A 16,352-nucleotide genomic window follows, 5' to 3' on the forward strand; every position below is an offset into this window, starting at 1 on the left:
GCACTCTGACGTGCTTTCAAACTGCTAGGTTGGCAGGAGCAGGGACCGAGCAATGGGAGCTCACCCCATCGTGGGGATTCGAACTGCCAACCTTCTGATCAGCAAGTCCTAGGCTCTATGGTTTAACCCACAGCACCACCACGTCCCTCCAGCAACAGGTACTCAAGAGGAATCCTGAGCAATGGTCTGGCTTAGCATAAAACAGTTTGCTTCTCCAAGGGAAGACTTAAGAACATAAGAAGAGCCTTGCAGGATCAGACCAGAGGCCCATCTAGTCCAGCATATATATATACAGTGGTGCCTCGCAAGATGAAATTAATTCGTTCTACAAGTTTTTTCGTCTTGTGAATTTTTTCGTCTTGCAAAGCACCTCTGTGTATTGACGGTTTCCCGTAGGAATGCATTGGCGGTTTTAAAAAAAAGGTGCAAGACGTTTCGTCTTGCGAAGCAAGCCCATAGGGAAATCCGTCTTGCGAAGCAACTCAGAAAACGAAAAACTCTTTCGTCTTACGAGTTTTTCGTCTTCCGAGGCATTCGTCTTGCGAGGTACCACTGTATCTAGTTCTCACAGTGGCCAAACAGATGCCTGTGGGAAGCTGAAAAGCAGGACCTGAGCAATTGACATTCAGAGGTACACTGCCTCCAACGGTGGGGGCTGCACACAGAATTTGTCTCAATTCACTTAGGGAAGGAATGGCTAACCTTTTTCAGACTGAGGGCAAGAGTGACCCACCCTTGCACTTCTTAATGTGGCCCTCGGGAGTGTCCCCCTTTTCCTCCAAATATGAAAAAGAAGGGTAGGTTTTCCTTCAGAGCCAACAATTTGCTCGTCGCCGGCAAGCGCATTTGCAAACCGCGGTGTCACAGCTATCGCAAGATAGGGATGGCGCTTAAACAAAAGTGTCCACCTACTCTAAACCTACAATCTAATGAAACCCAGACGTCAACACAATGGCTTTTGTTTTCTTTTTAAGTGAAGGGCAGCAATTCTTTGCAAAATTAAAAAAACAGCATGCCAAACAGAATGAAAAACTAACAGTCAACACTTGCTCATAACGCAGCCATTCTCCGCACTAGCAGAGGATTGTTAATACTAAGCAAGCAAAGCCTCTGGTGACAGTTTGCATCAATCCCTTCGGAGCAGGACTGGCCACCAAACCGTATCGCAGATGGTCAAGGACGATTTCCCAAAGTGGCTGCCCACAAAACAGACCTGACACCTTTCATCAGCTCCCTTTGTAAGCAGGCGTTAGCCAGGGGAGCATCTAACACTTTGTTAAAGGTTTCTGCCTGGGAGTTAGATTAGATATGCAAGAATAACACAGACCCATGAACATGTCTAGTTGTTCTACATTTTTTTTTCAAAAACATAAATAAATCCAATTATGTCTCCTGGTGTTAATGTGCAGGTTACGTTCCTGGACGAGGGCCACATTCACACCATACATTTAAAGCACTGTAACACCAATTTAAACACCCGTGGCTCCCCCCCCCAAAAAAAAAGAATTATGGGAAATGTAGTTTGTTAAAGGTGCTGAGAGTGGCACTGTGGTCTAAACCACTGAGCCTCTTGGGCCTGCCGATCAGAAGGTCGACGGTTCGAATCCCCATGATGGAGTGAGCTCCCCTTGCTCTGTCCCAGCTCCTGCCAACCTAGCAGTTCAAAAGCATGCCAGTGCAAGTAGATAAATAGGTACCCCTGCGGCGGGAAGGTAAATGGTGTTTTCGTGCGCTCTGGTTTCCATCACACTTTGCACCAGAAGCGTTTTAGTCATGCTGGCCGCATGACCCAGAAAGCTGTCTGTGGACAAGCACCAGCTCCTCGGCCTGAAAAGTGAGATAAGAACCACATCCAATAGTTGCCTTTGACTGGACTTAACCGTCCAGGTCTCTTTTACCTTTACCCTTCACAGGGAGCTACGAATTGTAGCTCTGTGAGATTTAACAAGGTTTGCTGATTTTATCTGTGTTTTATTCATAGAATCTTAATACTACCAAACTCACACCAATGCTCAGGAATTCTAAAAGATCTCTCTCTCTCTCTCTCTCTCTCTCTCTCTCTCACACACACACACACACACACAAATCAGTGCCATTTTGAAATCAGGGATTAACATTTATGCTGTTTTGAAAACCTCAGTTCGCCATCTTGATTCAAAATGGGACCCAATTACATACAAACAGACAAAAACTTGTCCTTTCATCTCAGGAGCCATCATGCAAATGCATGGTGAACAAACAACATTCCAAAATATATAGTACATTATTTTATTATGTATACCACTTAAGAGAGATTTTTCCGATTAAGCAGACTATTCATTTTTCTAAACCAATGAAGTAAAATAAAATAACTATATACCAGTGGCATTGGCATGGGAAAATTACCACCCATCCCAGGCTCTTGCTTATTTATACAGGTTACAAAAGCAGTATGAGCTTTAAAAAGAGGCAGCCTCCAATTGCAAACTTACAACCCAAAGGATATACTTCCCCCTGTCCTGCTCCACATGGAAAGATGCCAGGAAAAATGCGCAAATCATATGGGAAAAGGCGAAGAAAGGAGTCTTTAAAAATTCATCTTCCGGGTAGCGATGGATGAAATAAGACAGATCTCCAGGGTTGCAGGGTGGGGTGGGGGGTGGGGGAGAATAAGCTTGGCAGTCACGCCGATGTAGTCATGTGAGCTAATACCAAGACCCCTAGTCTTTATTCGCTGGACTTTAACTGGAGAGATCTGGGCCCAAACTCACACTCTTGAACTTCGCTGGCTCACCTTTCCTCAGCCACTCTCTCTCATACGAATCTACCTCTCAGGGTTGTTATGAGCGTAAGAACATAGGAAGCTAGATGATACCATTCGCCCACTGAGACCAGTGTTGTATGCTCTGACTGGCAGCCGCTCACCATGTCCCATGTTCAGACCTAGAGAACTTTTATTTGCAAAGCAGATGTTCTGTCCCTGTGGTGGAATGATCCCCACGTCATCCCGAGTTCCTTGCAACCAGCTATGTAAACTAAGGAACCTGTGGCTCTCCAGATGTTAAGACTCCCCCCAGCCCAAATCAATATGGCCAATGATCAGGGACGATGGGAGCTGTTTGTGCAGCAACACAAGTTGCCTGGCCCTGATGCAAACCCTTCCAGCCCCAAACCTTTGTCTTTGCACATTTACCCAGAGAACAACACCTGGAAAACAGCCTAGGAATGGATGGGCTTTGCGGACCTGCAGGTGATGGGTGTTCATAACGTAAGCCTGTCTCTGAAGCTCGAGAGATACCTGTTTGTGCAACAACAACAAAATAGCCCCCAGTAAAAACAGTGACCTGGGTCAAGAACGCAGAGAAAGAGACATATGTCATATGCCGGCTTCAGCAGATAAATGCCTCCAAGGGAAAAATTCCAGAAATAAATGGAATGGAAAATTGCTTGTTGGAGTTGAGGCATTTCAAGTTACTTGCCCAGTGTAAGAAGAAAATATATCTGCTGGAAAGATTTTCACAACATGCGAGGGAAACACTACATAAAGAAGACATGAAGATATTTTAATTTTACCTCATTCAAGGCACCCAAGGGTGCCACAGCACACTGGTTGAAAACCACTGCCCAAAACCATAGTTAAGACTAACAATAAAGGTAAAGGTACCCCTGCCCGTACGGGCCAGTCTTGACAGACTCTAGGGTTGTGCGCCCATCTCACTCAAGAGGCCGGGGGCCAGCGCTGTCCGGAGACACTTCCGGGTCACGTGGCCAGCGTGACATCGCTGCTCTGGCGAGCCAGAGCCGCACACGGAAACGCTGTTTACCTTCCCGCTAGTAAGCGGTCCCTATTTATCTACTTGCCCCCGGGGGTGCTTTCGAACTGCTAGGTTGGCAGGCGCTGGGACCGAGCAACGGGAGCGCACCCCGCCACGGGGATTCGAACCGCCGACCTTTCGATCAGCAAGCCCTAGGCGCTGAGGCTTTTACCCACAGCGCCACCCGCGTCCCTCCAAGACTAACAATAGTATGTCCATATTTGCACATATTGTGTTAGTCAAAAACAGAGGCAAAAATATTTGATCACGTAGCCATGCCACGGAAGGGGGGAGGTACATGCAAGCCCCAAGGTTCATGCAACTCTATGATTCTATGTAATGCTCAGCCATAGTTTAGGGTTACATGTGAACCAGGTCAATGTGTTAAAAAAGCCTTAAGAGCCTTCCCACTGACTACCTACAGAGCAGTAGATTCTGCCAAGAAGGACACTGATCCACTAGAACATTGGACCAAGAAATCCAGGTGAACCCTCAACACCTAAAGAGCTGACAAATAGTACCACTGTTTAACCGCAGACCACAACTAGGGTAAAAATCTGAAGAGCCCTGGCTCCATCTCTCTGCAGGATAAAAGTGTTTTCCATGAGAACTTCAAAACACGTCCCTTAACATTCTTGCTCCTTGAATTATTTTCCAGATCCAAAGTCCAAGGCCAAGATTGCAGAGCTAGCGCTAGCCGACTCTCCGCCTAATCCCCTTAAAGCCATTTGCCAAAAGACACAGCAGGGCCGGGTGGTGCGTTTCAGCTTTCCGAGCAGCTGCTGAAGTATCCCAATGGCAAATATTTCAGACCGAGTGCACGGGTCAGTGCAGATGTAACTCTTAACTCCTCAAAAGATGAGGAGCAGCACCGTGCAAATGTAAGACTGGCTCTTCCAACTGCAACTGAGAGATTGGGAGCAGGAGGCAGGGCTGCATTCTTCGTATCCATGGACCCTCTTTAAATTAAGAGTTTGTAAGTAAAAACTCTTTGCCCCCTCTGATAGCAAACACAGAGTCTGTGTGCCAACAGGATTGGCGCAAAAAGCTAAGCTACTAGAAACTAGAAGGGACATTAGGTGAATCCTGAGGAATACAGAAGTATCAATACACAAAGAGTGGACAACATCCCTGCCCCTACCAAAAAATAAATCTCAGTGAGGACACTCTCCAGAAACCATGGAACATTACGTTATGATTAGAAAAGAAATATGAAAACTTGAGAAAGAATAAGAGGCTTCCTTGAGTCCTTAACACAAAGGTGGGGGAAACTTTGCCAAGTTACAGGGAAGCAGGCAGAGGGCCTTCTCGGTAGTGGCGCCCGCCCTGTGGAATGCCCTCCCACCAGATGTCAAAGAGAAAAACAACTACAGACTTTTAGAAGACATCTGAAGGCAGCCCTGTTTAGGGAAGCTTTTATTGTTTAATAGACTATTGTATTTTAATATTCTGTTGGAAGCCTCCCAAAGTGGCTGGGGAAACCCAGCCAGATGGGCGGGGTATGAATAATAAATTATTATTATTATTATCATCATCATCATCATTATCATTTGTCAGCCTGAGGGTCATCCCTCTTCATGAGCAGTCATCTGGGGGGGGGGGCTACACCGGTTGCACACAGGGGGTGCAGAGGTAAAATGGGGTGCAGCAACAGAGGTGACGTTTACCTTTGTGCAGCAGGCTGCAAGTCAGCCATACCAAAGCCTGAAGATTTCTACATGCCATCCCTCCAGCCAGACACACAACAGACATTATCGCAGTTTAAGGACACATTTCTTCCGGGCCAAAGTACCCCATGAGGTCGCGGTGTGGCCTGGGGTGAAATTGCAATGCCAAATGGAGGCCTGGGTGGGTGGGAGGAGGCTCATTCAGTCCCCAGGTCTGAGGGTCCTCACCCAAGGACTCTAAAGGATATGAAGATGCTCCAAGACAGAAAACTAAATCTTCGTTTCTTATCGATCCTGTGTTGATGGTAAGAAACACCACAGATATTCTTCAGATTCAAGACCCTCTGTAGTGTCTCGTGTCAAATCCAAACTGCTGTTTGAACTGTACTACCCCTGTGCCTATTTATTTGGTTGAAAATAAGATTTGCATCATGCAGAGGGCCTCTGAAGAATCGTTGCCAGCAGGGATGACTAACCGGTGGCCTGCATACGTTGCTGGAATACAACTCCCATCATTCATGACCACTGGCTATGCTAGTTAGGGCTGATGGGATCTGGAATCCAACAACAATTGGAGTGTCACAAGTTAGCCAATCCCATCTCAGAGTGACATCTGTAAAGGAGCACTCCTGTTGGAGACTAAGGATATACGCAACATTATGTTGCAGGTCCCAGCAAACCATGCTTTGCTCTAGGAAGCAGCAAAAGAGGGAGAGTGCTCATCCGAAGCTGGTTTAGGATCTCTTTAAAACATTGAGTAAGAGAGCCAGTGCCTTCTGTTTACAGCAACCTTAGCTGGAGCAACGGCGATTATTTTGAAAGCAGAGTCTTGATCGAAACGGAAACGCGGTTTACTAGTATTTCAATGTGAGGGCCACTTCTGCAAAAGCTGAGAGAAACCAGCTTCTTTTGTTTCTTCAAAGTCTCCATTAGCGCTAACAAAGGAAAAGGAAACTTTGGGACAGAAACCAAGATCAGAATTTGATGTGTACGTTCTGCAGCGGGCACCAGGTGGTGCTGCACAGCCCTCAACCTAGGCTTGCATTTTATATGCCACACAGACTTAAGAACATGGAGGAGAAGTCTGGAAGGGAACAACTAATTTCAGACAAAGCTTCCAAAACTCACTTTCAGGCAGTAAACCCTTCAGACTGGAGGTGGTGGGGGTTTTTTTGTTTTGTTTTTTGCCAGTGTATTCCGGAAGGTGTCACTGATGCACCAATGGAGCATTAGGTGAGATTTACACTGAACTGTCGACACGTCATCCCACTTTACTAGTTGCTTCTGCTAAGCTCCACCAATGTTTCTGCATTATTGCCATCTGAGTAGCACAGACTCTGGTTCAGGCAACAGCCAGAACTGTTGGCTCTCAGAAATTAGCACCAAACCCACAAAAAACTGCAAGCACCCACCCCCCAAAATACAGCCCCAGCATGCCACTTCCTCTGAAGAGCCATGTTACCCAGAGCCATGGCCAAAGGGCCTTTTCAAGGAAGCGGGCCTTCCAAACGGGGCTCGCTTATTGAGTTGCCAGCAATGACTTCCACGGTTATTCCAGGCGATTCCAGGTTTGAAAGCTGTTGCGCCGCGGGTGGGGGGCTTCCCACAGACAACCTGTTTACTGAGCTTTCATCCCAATTTGCCGCACAAACCTTTCACGGATGTTAAGACTATATACCCAGCCTTCACTGAGAATACGTTCCAATTTTTTATGGAGCGGTTATATGACGATGAGCATTCCTCCTGAACTACTTTCTGCAGTGTTTGCACGTCTTCCTGTTAATTATTCATTCTTCCCAGTTTTCAGTGCATTTCCTGTTACTTTTCTAACCACAAAAGTGCCAGGGCAACAAGAGCACTTAGTTTCACTTTTATTACACAAAGCTATAAAGTTCTGGTATGCGTTTCCATCCCTCCTGCAAAATACTGACAGTCTAGAGGCAACCTAAGAGCCACTTCCCTTTGTGTTTACCATAGGATGATTACCCACCCTTGGTCCTCTTCCATATACCCTTCCCACAATCCATCATGGCTCCCCACCAACACAGAGAAACACTTCCATGCACCCCTTTAATTAATTAATAATAATAATAATAATAATAATTTATTTATATCCTGCCCATCTGGCTGGGTTTCCCCAGTCACTCTGAGCAGCTCCCAACAGAATATTAAAAACATGATAAAACACTGAACATTAAAAACTTCCCTAAACAGCGCTGCCTTCAGATGTTTTCTAAAAGTCAGGTAGTTGTTTTATTTCCTTGACATCTGATGGGAGGGCACCAGTACTGAGAAGGCCCTCTGTCTGGTTCCCTGTAACCTCACTTCTCGCAGTGGGGGAACAGCCAGAAGGCCCTTGGCGCTGGACCTCAGTGTCCGGGCTGAACGATGAGGGTAGAGACACTCCTTCAGGTATACTGGACCGAGGCCTTTTAGGGCTTTAAAGGTCAGCACTTTGAATTGTTCTTGGAAATGTACTGGGAGCCAATGTAGGTCTCTTATAGTGTATAGCAGGTCTTTTCCAAATGTTTCACAGGAAAAAGGTATTGCAAAGCAACGTTCACTTATTCAAATTATGTCCTCTTGTTTTCTCAGTCACACATACTAAGTACTGCACCATTCTCTCAGTCGATGTCTTTTCTTTAAGGAAAATGAGTAAGCATGAACACCTGAATGGAAGTACCAAATATGATCTCCAGGACTGCTTGGTGGATTCTGGGATATTGTCCAGAAACTCAAGTGTAAACAAAAATGTGCTCAGCGACCGCATTTTAATATAAGGAACCACATGAAAAGGATGTCTGAGCAGCTTACACAGAGCTGGAAAACCGCAGGCTGCATCCTTGCCACAAGGTAATTCGTGTATTTTTTATTAAAAAACCTAGCGTGCAAAGAATTCTTTTTATTAAGCACTATAAAGCAAGGTGGCATTCTACCAACAAATGCAGGTCCCTGACTACTGGCCATCTTCCTTCCTTCACTCTGTTAGAAAAGTCACTTAAATAATGCAGACACAGAGTCCAGAGAGAAAAGAAATCTCACAGCACAACACTTCACAGCACACTTTTGGCTTGCTTGGTGACTCGAGTTGTGATCTCTACAGGTGTACAAGCATCACATGGTTCACCCCCAAAGGAGGCTAAGGTTTTGCAAGTGCTCAATTAGACTAGCTAAAGGTTCAAGGTCACTCACAGGAGTACCGAACTTGCTCACCTAAGCACAGACAAGTGACCCTTCTGGTCCAATATCCTGTTCTCACAGTGGCCAAACATATTCCTCTTTCCCTAAAGCCCCCAAATTTACCTTTGAGGAAGAAAGAGGAAGCAGCTGCTCCCGGGGGCCCAGCAGAATATCCTTCCCCACTAGGAACAGGACACTAATTACCGTATTTTTCGTCCCATAGGAAGCTCCATCCCATAGGACACACCTAGTTTTTTTGGGGGGAAATAAAGGAAAAAATGTTTTCCTTTATTTCTCCCCCAAAACCAGGTCAGGGAACAGCGGGATGCGCCTCTCTGCCGTCCCCAGAGCTTGTGGGGCTGGCCGATGTCTGCCCGGTGCTTGGGGCGCTCTGCTTCAGTGCGCCCGGCGCTCCGGGAAGCAGGCTGCTATCCGCAGCCTAGACAGCCCTGCAGGAACTCCCACAGGGCTGCCTAGGCTGCGGATGTCTTCCTGAAGCCTGGAGAGCGAGAGGGGTCGGTGCACACCGACCCCTCTCGCTCTCCAAGCTTCAGCGAAAGCCTGCATTCACCCCATAGGACACACCCAGATTTCCCCTTTATTTTTGGAGGGGGGAAAGTGCGTCCTATGGGGCGAAAAATACAGTAGGGTTGCCATATTTAAAACGGTTAAAATCCAGAGAGAAATTTTATTTTTTGCCAAAGTTGTTGAGCTTCTTTGTCCAAATAGCGAAAGACGACATTTCTGGGCCCTTTTAAGGAAAATTGGCAAAAACGACACTGCCATTCATTGCCAAAAGTCGGGATTTTCACTGACATTTTGCCAATTTCCACCCAGACGCTGCTTATGACTGCGGTATTCCGGATATATTCAGGAAATCCCATACGTATGGCAACCCTACACTAATCGCCCGGTATGGTGCAGGGGTTAGGCCTGAGTAACCAAGGTTCAAATCCCTACTCAGCCATGAAGGAGGAACAGAGCACAGTGGTAGTACATCTCCTTTACATGCAGAAGGTGTCAAGGTTCAATTCTTCCAAAACGTTCAGAAACCAAGCCGTGGCTTCCAGTTGGATGCAGGAAGCTCCTGCAGCCAATCAGAAGCCGTGTCGGACTTCCGGGTTCCAAAGAACGTTCACAAACCGGAACACTCACTTCCAGGTTTGTGGCATTCGGGAGCCAAAACGTTCGACTCGCAAGGCATTCGGGATCCAAGGTACGACTGTACTCTAAATTATATGCTGCTTTCAGTAAATCTTGGAATTGGGTCCAGTTTAACTTCTCATCAACAATACTATAATTTCAAACAAATGCAATTGTTTCTCAGTGGCATGGATTTTCAAAGGACATTTGGTCATTAGGTAAAAAGAGTATCGAAGTTTAGTTCCAATAACCCACATGGATGGAAAAAGTAGGTAAAAAAGTTTTACTCACATACAACGGAGCTTGCTGTGGATTAAGTTTCATGACCCAGAACGCTGAAAAAGAAAGGAAAGGAAAAAGAAAAAAGGATTATCAGAATAATTTTCCAACATCCACATCACAAAAATAACATCCACTTGATGAAGTGGAATCTAGCACATAAAAGCTTGTGCTTATGTGTTAAGGTTTCACAAGATTCGGTCCAATATTTTAAAAAAGAACAAACACTAAAAATTCATACATTATTTCCATGATCATTCATGGTCATCCTTAAAAATACTTTGAAGGTGTTATTTTACTCAGTTTCTCAATGGCAAATGTTTTTGTTGGGGTTTTTGGTTTTTTTTAGTCAAACACAGTGGAACAAATTAGAGAAACATCATTTGAAGGTTTTCAAGAAACAAAATGCTGAAATATATACCGTATTTTTCATCCCATAGGACGCTCCGTCCCATAGGACGCACCTAGTTTTTTTGGGGGGGGGAATAAAGGAAAAAATGTTTTCCTTTATTTCTCCCCCAAAACCAGGTCGGGGAACAGCAGGATGGCGGCACTGCGCCTCCCCGCTGTCCCCAGAGCTTGTGGGGCTGGCCGATGTCTGCCCGGCGCGAGGGGCGCTCTGCTTCAGGGTGACCTGCGCGCCGGGCGGCAGGCTGCTATCCACAGCGAGGGGAGCCCTGCGGGAACTCCCGCAGGGCTCCCCACGCTGCGGCTATCTGCCAGGCGCGCCGGGCGCTCTGCCTCAGGGCGCCCCACGCTCCCGGCAGCAGGCTGCTATCCGCAGCCTAGACAGCCCTGCGGGAACTCCCATAGGGCTGCCTAGGCTGCAGATGTCTTCCTGAAGCCTGGAGAGCGAGAGGGGTCGGTGCGCACCGACCCCTCTCACTCTCCAAGCTTCAGCGAAAGCCTGCATTCACCCCATAGGACGCACCCAGATTTCCCCTTCATTTTTGGAGGGGGGAAAAGTGCGTCCTATGGGGCAAAAAATACAGTAGATTTACACCCTTAAGTGTGGAGTAGTGGTTAAGAGCAGTGGACTCGTAATCTGGTGAACCAGGTTTGCATCTCCGCTCCTCCACATGCAGCTGCTAGGTGACCTTGGGCTAGTCACACTTCTCTGAAGTTTCTCAGCCCCACTCACCTCACAGAGTGTTTGTTGTGGGGGAGGAAGGGAAAGGAGAATGTTAGCCGCTTTGAGACTCCTTAGGGTAGTGATAAAGCGGGATATCAAATCCAAACTCCTCTTCTTCTTCTTAAGAGAACAATCCTAAAGTCATTATTGACAATCACAGTTGACACAGATGCATACCTAAGTCACAGTTCTCAACTAGCTGCCTTTGAATGTGACAGCTACACCTGTCAATGCAAATGTACCTCACCTTCCAGGGTTGCTAGATGCAAAAAAAACCAGCAAAGACAAAACCAGGGGTCTTGAAATCTGCAAGCACCTTTTATGTGGCCGAGGTCTGGAGCATGCCAATAGCTGCCATTAGGAACTTCACTTTCAACTTTCCCCACACGCCATCTGCTTAACTTATCAGAAAACTAACCTATCACTGGTTAACAAGAAACATTTTAAGTATTCCCCTAGTATCCTGACTAAAAGAATGTCCACATTGCCTGGGAGAATATGCAAAGCAAAACTTTAGGCACACAAGACAACATAGTTGTGTGTTTATTTGCTGACCTCAACTGATACTGAATCAATGCAAGAGAGAAACTCATCGGGATCTCCAGAACATGCAGCTGCCTCTTTCTGCCTGACCTCTAACCTAATCAAATCAGGATCTCTGAAATGATTTAATCTACTTAAAGCCCTAAAGGAAGGTGTCAAATGCCCAAGGCACTGCCACCTCCACCCATTATCCCTTGTTAGAAGGACTCAAGGTTAGAATCCTCCAGCAGATATCTGCACACTATTTGCTACTTCCAGAGTCACACAGTAAAGTCATGGTCCATAAGAAGTATTCTCAAATCCATTATAAAGGCAATACTTTTATTAGGCCAACAAAAAAAAACACGCACAGAGTTCTTCACTGCCCATCAAAGAACTTATGTCTAAGCATGGAGACACTACAGGGTAATAAGTTTTTGTGTTCCCAGGTATGGGGAAACAACCACTGTTGTATTTCTTGTTCTCAGCAAGATGCAAAAATAACGGCTTCAACAGCACCCATCTCCACTTACCACCACCCTGGTCTGTTTACCACCCTAACTATATAAAAAAAGGTCTGCACAACATGGAAACTTGGTCTACCCCCCCCCCACTTGTTTTATCCTCCCCCCCCCCCCCAGCTGCTTTGTAGTGACCAGCATATGAAATCCAATTTCCATCTGTTTTGGAATCTGTCACAAATTTGATTATTAGTTTTCTTTGTTGCCCAACAACCAATTTCCCCAGGTATAAACATGTGATGCATATAATTTGCCCCATGGCACACTGCAACTCTAAGCTCAAGACCCCAAAACTCTGCCTTTCCATCAGATTGCATCAATAGGGGAGATGGGAAACAGACCTTACTTACTCCATCAGTTATGATATGGCAGACCAGCTCCTACCCCTGAACAGTGCAAGCTGGTACATGTAAGAACAACTGTTCAAGAACTGGCGATTGAGCTTGATTTTTCCTCTTCCCTATTCCATTTCCCTTGTGTGTTGTGTTTTTAAGATTGTAAGTCTGTGGGCAGTGACTGTTTCATTTTAATTGACTGTATGTAAGCTACTATGGAGCCTTTTTTACTTGTCTACAGAGCGAAAGGAAAGGAGGAGCTTTTTCTGCCTCCCGACTTCCAAGCCACTCTCTGAAGACTGCAGAAGGGACCCTCAATAGGAATATTAGGGGTGCATGCAGGGAAAGCATGGCTTTGTTTTTTGAAGTCTTCAGATGTGGCCTAGACCATATGAAAAATTAACATAACATTTTAGCTGCGGGTCATTCATTTTCAGCTTTGTATCCTTGTTATTAAAAAAGAGTGCCTAGACATTCCATTGTTGCACCAATAACCTAGGTTTAAGGTGCCGTTCAGCTCCTCGCTTTCGTATCTCCGTTTCTAACACTGCCTGGCGGGTAGACAGGACCTGTTGTTGGAACAGCCATGCAGCCTCACACAGCAGATCCTGGAATCCTGATCCCTGGGCCTTGTCCCTGAACTGTGATTGGGGAACCTTGAAGCACTTCTCCTAAGTTGTTTTGATCCTTGCCTCATCACTGGAGCCTTAGGGCATCTGGACTGATTCCTGCTCTCCTGCTTTTGCTGCGTTTGCACTGTTAAATTGCTAGAATAAAGCTTGGCTTCTTTACTTACAAGAAAGTGCACCTGCTGTTATTCTTGGGCAGGAGCCAGGACTCTGAGCTACACTTTTCCTCTGTGTGAATATAGGGTTAAGTACACACACACATTGCTCTGATCACATTCAGTCTCCCTACTATCCACGGCTACTTCATTAGACTAAGCAAAACTTGCCAGCAGGCTCTCCATCAGTGAAGGCTAATACATATGGGTAAGTGAGCCACAGCCCCACCAACCTCAGTTTGTCACCAACCCATCCTCACCTGGCTACAATCAGCCCAGGAGATGGTCCTGACTATCAGCCAGGTCTCCATGTTGCCCTTGCAGAATGCAGGAAGGAAGATTGAGAATAAACTAGAATCATTAGGCTCTACCAACCATAGGCTCTTTCTCCACTAGCCATTTACTCTGGCGCCCCCTACTGCTGGCCTCCCTGCCTTCCGCTCTACTATTCCCCTACTAGCATCCTTTGCACTCCATGCATCTCACACTAAGTCACACTAAGTTTAGCCCAAAGAACAACTAAGAATATAATTTTTTGGTTGGTTCCAATAAATGGGAAACCTTCAGCCCTCCAGATGTAATTGAACCTTATCTCCCATTAGCCCTAGCAAGAATGGCCAATGATCAGGGGTTATTACCCGATTGTGGAGTTTGATAATCGACTGATAATACTTCCTCTGCTTTTTCTATAGCTTAACTTGTTTGCTTTTTCCTCTACCCCACTTCCTTGTTTAAACCATCTAATTTTATTTTTCATTCAAAGTTATTAATGCTTCAATGCCGGAAATGAAAAAGCAATTTTAAAAAACAGCATCACTTTAAACTCGTGTATTTAAAAAGCACTCCAGTATCCTTTGGGCATCTGCATGAGTTTCTTAAGAAACACTAAGTTGAACAAGCCTCTTAAAGATTTGTCAAACGCAGGGACGCCTTAGAGTTTCAAAAGCATAACCATACTTGGTTGCCTCTTACCTTGATAGCTCGTAGCTCATGCAAACCTCAGTTATTAACTGTTCCTTAAACGTTTTCAGAATCTGATAAAACTTCTCCATGTATGGCATTAGTATTGCTGTGTTATACAATTGTTATATGATTCTCCCATTTCACTCTCTGCCAGACGTACTACGCAAACAATTTGCTCCTGGTACATTTAACAAGACAGATTCTTTGCTCTGGTAACATCATCTTTTTCTTTTCTTGCAGAAACAGGATGCAGAGATTTATGGGAAGGAATAGAGCACTGTGAATAAGAAAGCATTCCATCCAAAATATTAAGGCTATTTTTAGGAAGGGTTGCATGACAATGCCCAAAAATGTTTCCTTTTCAAATTTTGGAAGAAGCCACAACACAACAGGACCTTGTCCTCTTTTTAGCAGGCATCTGTATTACTGATTTAAACAAGATTTAATAACCATTCACACGCCCCAAGCATGGTGGATGGAAGCCATAGGAATTCTTAGCAACCCTGCCAAACTAAATTTCCCAGAATTCTCTAGTGGAATCCATGACAGCTAAACTAGTATAAAATGGTACACATCTTCGGTATACAGTGGCACCTCTAGATGCAAACGGGATCCGTTCCGGAGCCCCATTTGCATCTAGAAGCAAACGTAACCAGCGACGGCACTTCTACACATGCGTGTGACGTCATTCTGAGCGTCTGCGCATGCGCAAGCGGCAAAACCTGGAAGTAACGCGCTCCGTTACTTCTGGGTTGCCGCGGAGCGCAACTCGAACGTGCTCATCCCGAAGCACATTCAACCCGAGGTATGACTGTAAATACACCCAGAGCTGTGTATCCTGTTTATTTTCCAAGCTAAAAATATTCAAGTTTTGGAATGGGCAAAAACTACAAATTGAGTCAGTTTCCCGCAAATTAGCACAACTTGCGTATTTGGGTTTTGCTAATCAGCGGGAGGTAAGGAGCAGCTATGCAGGGCAGCAAGTGACAAACCTCTTGAGGCCTAATTTCAAATCACATTTCTATTACCTCTGGTTTTAATAAGCATTGCTCAAGCTGCATCTTATCACAATGCAGGGGTACTAAAAACTTTGCTCTTTTTTCCCCCTTTGAGATGAAACCCAAGAAAACTGAAGCCTTGGCAGAAACACCACATTCTACATTATTCAGTGCTCCTGCAGAATCACTACAAACTCTCAGCCCCGGCTGAGTACATGCTACCCACTGAAGTGTACCAACATCACAGAAGAGGGAGCCTGTTGTGTCTGATTGTGTATGCTCATGGTTAATGTGAATTAAGCCATTCTCAGGCATTATTATAGCTCTGTCCAAGAGGAGTCTGACCCATTCATCCCTGATTCTTTGTGGCACAGGGAAAACCTGCAGCTTAGTGCAGAGAATCTGCAGAAGGTCTCAGATTCAATCCCCAACATCTCCCAGGGAGGGCGCCGAGAGAACGCTACCTGAAACCGTGAAGATCTGCTGCCAAATCGGTGTAGGCCAGTCATTCCCAACCTGGTGCCCTCCATATCTTACGTTTCAGTGTTCCACATGAAGCTCAAATCCAAATATACAGCAAAGAGCCTGGTGCCTAGACCCAGCTTCAGATCTACTCCTCTAATCTCAGCAAGAAACAAACTTTCCCAACTGAGACATTAAAACCCATGTGTTGCAAAATAAATAAATAACCTGTTTCTTTAAAAAACAACAACAACACAATGTAAGTCAAGAGCTTTGTTTAAACTCGTTTAATGGACAAAATCTCCAGTGAAGAGAAACCGGACACATTTCTGATCTCCGTGTTTTAGCAGACACGCCAAGTGGCCGATATCAAAAGAATTACATTGAGTACTGTATGCAGATACACTAGACTTTTACCCAATTAGCATGTAACAGGTCATCTAGGGGTGCTGAGGTCAAATAAGAAGGAGCAAACAACACCAAACCAGTGGCAAGGTTGCACAAGTTTTAAGAACCAGTCTGCATATGAAGAGAACTGGGATGGGTGACAGAACATCATACACAGGGGCTGT

General features: G+C 45.5%; 1 protein-coding gene across 8 annotated transcripts in view; it reads right to left on the minus strand.

Moving 5' to 3' along the window:
* The window catches only part of AKAP13 (A-kinase anchoring protein 13), a 240,291-nt gene that overhangs the window by 156,396 nt on the left and 67,543 nt on the right, over positions 1-16,352 (minus strand). For all 8 annotated transcript variants that reach the window (XR_014504561.1, XM_083411731.1, XM_083411734.1 and 5 more), the window contains one exon: positions 10,076-10,119. Coding sequence is in view for 7 of the 8 variants with exons in the window: in XM_083411731.1 (XP_083267857.1) it covers positions 10,076-10,108 (33 nt within the window). In the remaining variant the exon portion in view is untranslated. The remainder of the gene's footprint in view (positions 1-10,075; positions 10,120-16,352) is intronic.

The sequence above is a fragment of the Podarcis tiliguerta genome (genome assembly GCF_965153285.1).
Source record: "Podarcis tiliguerta genome assembly, chromosome: 14".
Lineage (NCBI taxonomy): Eukaryota > Metazoa > Chordata > Lepidosauria > Squamata > Lacertidae > Podarcis > Podarcis tiliguerta.